Raw genomic sequence first — 11,172 nt, 5'->3', positions numbered from 1 at the left:
TTGGTTCTCTTGAATAAAAAACTTCTACGTGCCTAAAACATACCTCACTGCATGCCTAAAAATAAACTTTTAACTCACAAGTAGAGTTAATTAATATGATAGGAAATGAAAGCCTTTTATTCCAAAGTACAATTTTCTATCTCTGGACAGTATAGACTTTAGATTATGGATTTTGGATAATTGGAGTCTTGTTGCATCTATTATTGAATTTTTAAAATCTACCTTCTCACAAGAATGGATTGTATTTGGTATGAATTCTTTAAACACAAAAATCCTACTAAGGATTGATCCCTTAAGGTGCAGTTAGCAATGGATAAGTAGATTATTGAAACAAAATTGATTCCATGTTTCTATTTCAAAGTAGTATTATAATACAACCAGTCTCACCACACTGTAACTAGCTAATATCAAAGTTTTATGTATAAAAAAAATTAATTAGTCACTAGAGCTTGGTTAGGAATTAGGGGAAGTAAAATAAATTTATTTCTGATACCTAAATCAAAGCAAGTATGTAAAATAAAAAGTTTGAAAATAGTACAGTTGGAGGAGTTTAGGAGTTGGATGCAAATAGACTATGCAAGAAAGGGCAATATATACACTATAGCAAAAAGATATCTATGAAAGCAATAGGTTTTGATACAAAATATAAGGGAATTCTAAATAAATGTAGAAATAACAAGAAAAAAATGTAGACGCGAAGATAAAAAATATTTCACAAATTTCAAGTGTCATATTTTACAGCATAGATAAGAATGCACATCATACATTTTCAAGTAAATCATACGAGGGTAAATTTTAACAATAAAAAAATCATTCATAAAGACAACATATTTCAAGAAAATATCGCCTTTGATAGAGTGCATGGCCACATTTATATGTATAGAAAAGACTATGGTCTGAATTTGGTATAACAAAGATGTAGTAGAAATTTGCATAGATGTATAGTTGGCTATGACCATTAGATAACTAGTTAGCTAAATAGTTATGAATAGTTGTACTCCGCATGAACATTTTGTAAAGCTACTATTTTTTAAAAAGCATCTTCATGCTTCACATGCAATGAAAGAAAGTCGTTAAAGATGAAGTGGAAGTTATCATAAGTGCGTAGTGCCATGTTATTTCAACTGTACAATGTCATTTTTTTAAAGTAAAGTTTGTGTGTGTACACACTATCGTCTAATGATATATTTGGTGACTCTTTTATTTACATCTTAAGAATACAATTTAAGAGTATGAGAAATAATTTTAGAAAGATGATGTATGAGTTCATTTATAATATATTTATATTACATAAAATCAACCATTTATTTATGTATAAGTCCACTAAAGTCTAATTTTAATGTGTAGAAACAAAATAAATCAACAAACAAATAGTTCTTAAGCTCATTTCATAAAAACAAAAGAAATCATAAATATAAATTCTTCAAACATGAAATTGTTACAAATCTTTGTTTCAAATGATCATAGTGTCAAATATACAATACAAATATTTTTCAAATATAATTGAAAAATTTGTATTTATTTCAAAACTTGATTAAAAAAGATATACTCGTCCAACATGTTAACTTAAATATAATATTCTATCGAGGAAATCATTGTTACACGGAGCGTGCTAGGAATATCTAGACATGACTAGGACGAATGTATTGAATGAAATTGCTGAAATCCATTCTATCTTTGTTCTTCAGTTTGCAAATGCCGATAATTTACTCAGAATTAAGGGCAGTGCAGAAGAAAGCAGAGGGTTTGCGCGAGTTGGACGATATCCCAATGCCTGAAAATCCTTCACATTGTCCGTTGACGTTGGCAACACACACGCCGATCATATCTTTTAGGAGTTTGCTTTGCTGATTTTTAGGTTGAGATGCAAATTCTTCTATTGCCATCCACTGAAAATAAAACAAATTTAAGCCCCACTTAAACGATATTGAAGTTATCCAACTGAACGATATTGAAATAATGTTTAAACACGTACCTTGGCTACTGAAATTTCGGTATCTTGCACAACAATATTAGAAGAAAGAGATCTCAACATACACACGAAGAGCAGATCGGATTTTCCGAAAGGGGCATTGTGACCATCCCTGCAGTTCAATCACAACTATTAGAGAGCTAGATCAAACTTATCCTTCTTCGTACAAACTATGAAACAAGTTACAATTTTTTCTAATGATTAAAGTTTTGCTTACCTGAACCCAACCACTTGTACAAATTCTGTATTAATCTGTAAGAGTACATGAAAATACATAAATTATCAAAAAAAAATGTCGGAAATTATATTGAACATAAGGTAAAAATCCTGATTCAGAGGAAAAAGGTGAGGTAAGTGGCATTTACCCCTGTTTCTTCCTGAACTTCTCTTACGGCCCCTTCCTTAATGCCTTCCCCCTATCAGAAACAAATTGCCGATAAGTACATTAGGTATCGTCTTGTAATTTCATGTAAAAACTGCAGGGTCTTGAATTTAGTTTGATGTGGAAATTTAAACCTGATACCTGGTTAATTCTTCCTGTTGGCATCTTCCACAACCCGGAATCTTTGTAAGGGCCACACTTTTCTTGAACTACTAGAACCTATATTGCCATTGTCACGATAATTTATGTAAGGAAAAAAAAACCTCTTCAAACGAACAACCACTCAAAATAGTGAATGTCTTTTCACACTTCACAGTTACATTGCTACGGACAGGAGGAGAATATTAAGCAGAGTAACTACAATATATAAGAACTGGATTACATCTTTACCTCTCCCTCCTCGTTGAATACAAAAGCTGCAACTCCCGCTTGATGTGAAGCATTATCAGGGATGGTGGGGGGAGTTTGAGGGATCCAATGCACTAACATCACATATGAAGGCTCTGCGTGGTGGTACCCAAATCCCACCTGTAATCCACCAATCAGTATTGAAGCCTAGCCAAATGGGTTGGAGGGAAAAAAACGTCGATGGTAGCAGCGATGTTTTGAAAAACTGACCTCAATCGCAACGGGTACTAGTTTCGCCTGTTCCTTGGGAACTTTAATCCACACCACCTTCTTTCCCTATATACCCAACAAGTATGATGAATTGAGGGTACTATTTATTATTGTCTTGAGGGATATGTATTTAGAGTTAACAAAGCAGTAAGCCCTGACCTGGCGTGCCCATTGAGAAAGTGATGCCTTCAGTGAAGCTGCAAAACGACAAGCATCGTTCTGCATATTCTCTGTGTCAACAATTACACCATCATATCTATCTTCATGGGCTTTGAGCACTTCACATATTTCGTTCAAAACTGTTTCAACATCATTAGTGGTAGCCGAAACCTCGTTCGTTGGGAATGCCATTGTGCAGTGTAAGCAGCGACCTGCCAAAAAATAGTTCAATACCTAGCACAATGAAATGAAAAGGAACCATAGTGGTGCAGGAAGAGATGCTAACCTTCTGAGTAGCTCTGTGAGCAAGATTGAATTTGGCTACTTCCTAACAGACTAAATTAAATTAGTAGTGCAATAGTAATATGTTGTAGAGGGGGGAAGTGTATATATATATATTATTGGCAACAATGAGAGGAGGTTTCTGGGATTTCAGACGAATTCTTCTGCGCTGTTAACAACCAACTACCGCTGCCCTTCCTTACAACGTAAGCGTTACACAAACCAAAAAGGAAAACTGAAAACTTGTATGCAAAGCAACGACAAATAGGGAAAAACTTTATCTTAAAAAATTCTACGGACACGCAAATGATTTATTAGCTTTCTTCGTAAATTCGCAGAGGGGCTATCGAAACTTCTTGTTGATGAAGTAGTATGCTGCGCTAGGGACAAGTATGCTATCGAAACTTCTTGGTAATGAACAACTATGCTGCTACGTCTTAGTAATAATAATACAGAGAAGCGCGTGACCATCTCACAATAAAAAATTCAAAGGCTGAAGGCAAAGCAAATTCAGATTCCGATACACTGATTAATGAAGCAGTAAGCGTTTAACCCTACCGCGCAGCTTCTTGGGACTCTCCCAGTTCGTTCCGCTCGCGACCTTCGTATTTTATTAACTTTCAATATACGACGACTATTTGTTCACGTTGACCTTTTTTAACAAAAATAAAAATAAATATTCTAAAAGAGATTTGAGGTTTCCTTGTCCCCATTTTTTTCCACCACACCATTCATTGTTGCTTCCTTTATCCCCAGATTTTCCCATTACATCACATCATCTATCTTTCATTTTTTCACTCGAAATTTCAATCCTAGTTGTCCTCATTTATATTTTTTGTTGAAAGATTTAATTTCTCTCACTAATGAAATGTAGCCATTAAATGAGAAAGACAAAATATATACACAAAATCTTGTTAATAGAAAAATATTCTAGAAGGAACAAAATAAAGTTAAAATAAAAAAATATTAAATATATGATCAAGTCGGTCTTGATTGTAGAATCATCTATATAATCTCTAAATTCAAAAGACTTCTATATATTCAGGCTTTTGTAATGATTTCAGGCATTAGGTATTAGTTGATGAAGATGATGAAGTGATCAAGAGGATGTGAATGTTGTAGAGTTTAGAGTATTTGTAATATTTATAATCAACGGATGTGTTGTAGCATGCTCAAGAGTTTTGGTAGGACTTTGTGTTTCCTTTAAACGACATCGATCATGTCCTTTTGTTTTGGTTTCTTCGCCATTGGAATTACAATCATAATTTTTCTTATACATCTTACAATCTCATAAAAACTCTTAAACATCTCACAAAGAAAAGATGATCTTACATACCATACTACAATTTTCAAGTGACATGATTTATTTTTGTCATGCCCAAAGAATCTCAAGATTCCTTCCAGTCAGGGTGCCCATTTCCATTTGGCCCCATAAACACAACGTATTATAATATTAAATCAATACAATTTATACTTGGATTCACTAGACATAAAACATGAAATCCTAACTTTAAGCATACTTTCCCATGGTGAATGAAACCTACTCTTTGTTCCACAAGTGGTGTTAGCTAATTGAACACTCGCTAATATATAACAAAAAAGTTGCAATCATACAAATAATAATATATTGCACTTATTTCTTATATAATTCAACAAAATATTTTATCTTAAAGCATCAAATGATGCTCTCTCACCATCTATGGGTGGTCTAGCATAATATGTGAATTCTTTGTTTGAAATTACTGCTTTAGTAAGTGTCTCCTCTCCAAGTGACTGTACTTTAGGTGAAGCTTAGGATAGAGTGTCCAACAAAGTTTAACATCCGATTGTTTCCATGCAATACTTGTTATAGAGTATTTATTTGTTTTCAGAAAGGGTCAACGCGAACAAATAGTCGTAGCATATATGGAATGTCAATAAAATACGGAGAGTCGCAATCGAAACCTGCGTGGCAAGGTTAAACGCTTACTGCTTCGTTATCACTGTTTCAGCCTTCGAATATTTAGTCACGCGCTTTTCTGTTTTCTTATTGTTATTATTGAAACGTAGTACCTAGCGCGCTTACTTGTTCACTAACAAGAAGTTTCAATAGCCTTTCTGCGAATTTCTGATAAGTTTTTCAGGTATCCAATTCCATTATTGCTACGGTTACGCTGTAAGGAAGGGTAGCGGTAGTTAGTTGTTACCCGCGCCGAAGCATTCGTCTGAAATCCCAGAAACTTTCTCTAGTTGTTGCCACGATTTTATATATATATATAAACTCTACCACATACTATTATTGCACTGGCGCTGATTTAATTCAATCTGTTTTGCACACGATTTGGAAATAGGAAGAAGCCAAATTCAATCCTGCTCGCAGGGGTACTCAGAAGCCAAATTCAATTTGCATCGCTAGTTATTGAATATTTTTTTGGCGGGTGGTGTTTACACTGCACAATGGCATTCCCAACAAACGAGGTTTCGGCTACCACTAATGATGTTGACACTGTTTTGTACGAAATATGTGAAGTGCTCAAAGCCCAGGAAGACAGATATGATGGTGTGGTTGTTGACATTGGGAATATGCAAAACGATGCTACTCGTTTTGCAGCTTCGCTCAGGGCATCACTTTCTCATTGGGCACGCCAGGTCAGTGTTTACTGCTTTGTTAACTCTAAATACAAATCTCTCAAGACATTAGTAAGTAAGTGCACATTTCTTATCATGGGAATGTAGCAAGCTTTGGATAGCAATGTGAGTTGAGAAACACAAGGGTTAAGGTGATAGCATAGTCTTTTTATACATGATTTTATGTGGTTTCCTTAGTTCCTATAGTCATTACCTACACTTTCTCATCATATTTTGCCCATTACCTGCTACAACTAGTATTTTTTGTCGTTGTCACCTACTTTTCTTAGCATTTCACATACACTAATGTTACAATATATTACATTATGTTACAAAAGTGTAAGTTATGTCAACATGCTCCTTTGATCCAATCTTCACCCAATATGATCCAAATTAGGAGGTTTTGTACAATGTTTATTTGTTGATAAGTCTTTGGCCAATGTATGTTTGGATGGGGTTTGATTGGTTTTTGTTTTTGTTTGGTTTGGTTTTGAAGTTTGAGCAAGATTCTTGAATATTTTGTAAAAGAGATTGTTGATTTAACATAACAAAATGCATAACACATAAGGAAGATAAACGAGGACTTTCATTTTTGCTTAAAAGAGCAATGAACATACCATTAACATGTGCTCATAGGTTTGATGTAAAATTCCAGCCAATAAAAATATAGAAATCAACTCCAAATAATGGTAAAAGCCTAAACAGACTCTAAGGTTTGAAATCTTTCATCCCAAAATGTAGCAGCTGACTAAAATAGAGTTGGAAATAGATAGTAATGGCCTCTAGAAGGTTCGCCCTGCAACCAATTGTAGAAAATATGCCCTCAAACTGATTGATTTGCTCATAAATCCTCAAAGAAGGCTGCCATATGTACACTGAAGTCGTATTTTGATGGAAATTGATACCCTGAGAGATGGGTTTTCATCCAAATCGCTCATATCTTCTAGAAGTTGGCGTTCCTAGAAGCCCAAAACTGTTGAAACCCTCATGCAAGCTGTTGATTTGAGATTGGAGAGGTAAGAATGAATCCAAATAATAGACAAAATGCCTTTTCATCTATTTTGGGGTTACTATTTGGCCTTAAAATCATAAAATATCCTTGAGGGTCTAATTTCTCATTGTGAACTTGGCCCCCTTTTAAAAAACAACTGAAGTTACTAGGATGGGGGGCACTTTTTACTATTCATCTTATGTTTCTCTATTACTATTCACATAGGGCCAACTTTAATATTTCAATTTTAACCATGGATTCAACCCCAAAACTCCAATCTAAAAGGCCCAAAAAGCTCCCTACTGAGTTCCACAATCCCTAATTGGGTCCCCAAACCACACTTCTGACCTACAGGACCCCTAATAGTAGGCCAACCTCAGCTCAAGTTTAAGATGCCTAAGGAAGGGACATTATAGTCCTCCCTTCCTGAGATTGCTTGCCCTCAAGCAAACACCAAACAACTCGTTTCTCCACTCTAATTAAAATACTCAAGCACCACAAACCACATGAAGCAACATATTGGAATCCATATGGAATAATGTACCAAGCAAATCAATATCTAGATCCCATACCAAAATGAAAAATTTGTTGTAGAAGATGAAGTAGGGGAATATCAAATGATCACCATGAAGTAACCATACAAGCATGTAGAATACCAAAACAATGTGAAAGCGAACCCCCACATGCCAATGAACCAACATAAATGGCCACTCAACTTCGCTATCATAACTTTGATCAACAATACATGAGATATCAAACCTGTCAACAAACCAATGCCAATCAACAAAAATAACCACACACTCCAACTCTATCCCGAAGGTATATCTCCAAACACTCTCATACCACTGGGAAACTGATGTAGACAATGAAAAGTCTGGATATGCCATATGATTCCAACTAGGACAGTCACTAGTCCATAAGGAATCGAAGAATATGAAGTCACCAATCAACAAAGATATCACTGCCATATCAAGTGAAATAGGTGACAAACTCAAAAGTGAAGTATGTATGCCAACACTGCTCAACACAAACAGCTCTTGAGTGGCTGGCCCACTAAGAAAAAAATCAACAAAATCACTATCATCACTGAGAGAATGAGCAAATACTTCAAATGGAAACTTTGAATTAAGCAACTCATGTCTCTCATCATCAAATGAAAGGTGAAAATCGCAAACATGTTGAAGATTGATCTTGGCTTGTTGAGCCAATAACATGGCTTGCCTTGCCCTTTCTAGCCAATCATCATTCATTATTTGGGTCTGAGTTATATCAGTTGATCTAAAGTTTCTAAACCCACTCCTAAAATGAGATATACCATGTGACTTATCATGACCAAAGCATTCTTCATGAATACCCACCATAATAGAATTATTATGACTCATTTCCCAATGATTAGGAGTGCCAACATCATGAAAAGGGGAGGATAAATCACTGTTCTTATAAGTCAACGAATGAGGACTTAATTGTTCCCTTGTATTCATACCTTTAGATTCATCAAGCATATTGGCTACATCAAGGGTTGGTTTTAAAGATATAACTACTAAAGTTACCAAAGCATGATGCAATTCCTTTGTACCAATGAGTTTTTTGAATGTATACCTTTATTAAGTCCCATTGCCAAGAATGAAGTATCATCACATGAAGATATTATATCGCCACTAGCACCATGTACCAAAGTTTTCATGTTATGAGTATAAGGAGATATATTGTTGCTGTCATAAATGGAATTATAATCCGATTTATCCCCATACCTCCAATTGGTATTATCATCATCAAGATATGCTTGCGTACACTTGGCTGCCACAATTTTTGGGTTATCATTATTGGTAGCCTTTCTTGAGACATGGACCAGCTAGGACTCGAACCTAGGACCTTCCATATGTTGTTGGAGTGCTCTACCACTGAGCTATTGGCCCCTCTTGGACCAGTCCATCATCGATCCGGGTGTGGCTTATTTCCAACACCAACACCCCCTCCTTAAGCCACACCTCTCGTGTGCTTGGGGCTCCTAGCCTGGACCTAGCACTGATACCATGTTGAGACATGGACCAGCTAGGACTCAAACCTAGGACCTTCCATACGATGTTGGAGTGCTCTACCACTGAGCTACTGGCCCCTCTTGGACTAGTCCATCGTCGGTCTGGGTGTGGCTTATTTCCAACACCAACAGCCTTCAACACAATTTGTTTACTTCTATAGGTAAACTCAAGCTCCATGTTGTCTTCTTCCCTAACCAATTATGTCTTCCAAGTGTGATCAAGGAATGATATAATTATGAAACAAAGACACAATGCCCAACCTTGCATGCAATGGGGTTCTTTAATTCTTATCACATGCTCTTGCATAACAAGATGAATGAAACCATGTAAAAATGGGAGATGGTTAATCATCATCATGAGACCCACCTTTATTTTGTACCTTCCAAGTTTGCCTTCATAGATGCTTTCATAGCTTGTTGTCCAAAGGTGCATGATATACTGAAAACTCCCCTCATGAGCTATCAAATTTATCACCTCAAAGTTGTTGTTATAAATTAGATCGGCAACTAAAATGAACTCAATGATGTATGCATAACCATGCATAAGAAAGAAACCCATCTCATACACCTTACCTATTGAGTAAATGTGTCTCCACACTCTCCAATCCAACCCATAAACTGAGGTAGACCTAGATAAATCTAGAAATACAATGTATAACAACGTAGGACAGCCATGTGTCAACCATGAATCCATGAAAATTATGTCACATCCCAACCAATAAACAGCTGCATAAGCATATGAAATAGGTGATAAATCCATAGTTGTATTGTAGTTATCTCCCTTAATACCCAAAGTCAACGAATGAGTGGTTGATCCACTAAACATGTAACCCATTAAATCATGATACACCTTATTAAAATTGCCAATATCAACTAAAAACTTAGAATTTTGGATGTTAGACAACTCTTGCTTCTCATCATTTATGGAGCCGTGTGAATCAAACTCTTGTTGAAGGTGAAGCTTGGCTTGATGAGCCATCAATTGGGCATTCCTTGCCTTCACTTGCCAACCCTCTTCCATTCTTTGCAACTGATTTAATGTTATTGTCCCTAAGTTTACAAATTCACTCCTCTCATAGGATGCATTATCACAAATATTATGTCTAACCTTTGCATCTTTTACCCCATTAATTGGAGAGCCCATAGCACTTACTTTTTCATGAAAATAGGCAGCTAACTCATGGGTATATAGAGATATAGTGTTGCGGTCCTTAATCGGGGATTCAAGATTGATTGCACCCTTTCTTTCGGTGCTTTGTAAGTCTTCAATATTAGAGTACACTTGCATACACTTGGCATCCCAAACTTGTAGCATTTCATGTCTTGAAGCCAAGTCATTATCATGCGCCATCGATTTATCACAAATTGATTCATGCCCTTCTTCAACTGCTGATATAAAATTAGATTGTTGGCAATTTGAAGTTTCAACCTTTACCTCATTCTTGTGAATCCACTCACTAATGTCTACCATGCTACATTTCTTGTCACCACTATCCCTCTTGGATTTGTGCCCATGTGATGTCACAATATTGTTGTCCGGACTCAAAGAACCAAAATTATGCTCATACCTTTCCAAGGTGTCTTTATTGCTCTTTCTTTTATCTTTTTGAAGGAAGATGGTTCCTCCATGAGTGTTGGCCTATGAGGTGTGACCTGATGCAAGTAACATAAATTTCTAGCTGCTAAAGTTGATCTATCTTTCATTACAAACCAAACATTATCAAGTTGTAAGATCTTATTATTAGGGAATCTCTTAGTCTCTATAGTCAATTGTCTGATACAAAATGCCTCATATGATCTTAGCAATTGTTCTTTCATTGTAGATAATGCATGTTTAATGAAAACAAAATCAATAATGTCTCCTTCTACACAAATGGGTATAATAGTAGTGGTTGGTCCACCAAGTGCGTGTCCATTATCATCATAGTTTTGAACCTTGAAAGAACTCTCTAAAAGAGGAAACTCATGATCCTCATGATGCAAACTAGATAAACATTCTGAACTTTCTAAATTATACCCCTTCCCTTGTTCACACACAACATGTTCTTCTTGTTTGTTTACCTCAAGAAGGTCTTCCTTTGCATGCTCCACTTGTATACATTCTTCTCTTGGAAGAAATAATG

General features: G+C 35.8%; 1 protein-coding gene and 1 long non-coding RNA gene across 2 annotated transcripts; both read right to left on the bottom strand.

Moving 5' to 3' along the window:
- Positions 1-1,452: 1,452 nt before the first annotated feature.
- On the bottom strand, positions 1,453-2,248 carry LOC131855829 (nudix hydrolase 2-like). Its single transcript, XM_059216361.1, has 3 exons — positions 2,190-2,248; positions 1,976-2,084; positions 1,453-1,889 (listed from the first exon to the last, which is right to left on the bottom strand). Exons 1-3 carry the CDS (start codon positions 2,246-2,248, stop codon positions 1,707-1,709), a joined length of 351 nt encoding a protein of 116 aa, XP_059072344.1. The 3' UTR covers positions 1,453-1,706.
- An 83-nt stretch (positions 2,249-2,331) lies between these two features.
- Positions 2,332-3,491, bottom strand: LOC131873526 (uncharacterized). The gene is made up of 3 exons (XR_009371453.1): positions 3,418-3,491; positions 2,496-3,343; positions 2,332-2,388 (listed from the first exon to the last, which is right to left on the bottom strand). It is a non-coding gene; the product is annotated as an uncharacterized LOC131873526 (long non-coding RNA).
- Between the last annotated feature and the right edge of the window lie 7,681 nt (positions 3,492-11,172).

This window comes from Cryptomeria japonica, unplaced genomic scaffold (genome assembly GCF_030272615.1).
Source record: "Cryptomeria japonica unplaced genomic scaffold, Sugi_1.0 HiC_scaffold_1905, whole genome shotgun sequence".
Lineage (NCBI taxonomy): Eukaryota > Viridiplantae > Streptophyta > Pinopsida > Cupressales > Cupressaceae > Cryptomeria > Cryptomeria japonica.
The sequence above is the reverse complement of the archived record's forward strand: the minus strand, read 5'-3'. Positions and strand labels throughout refer to the sequence as shown.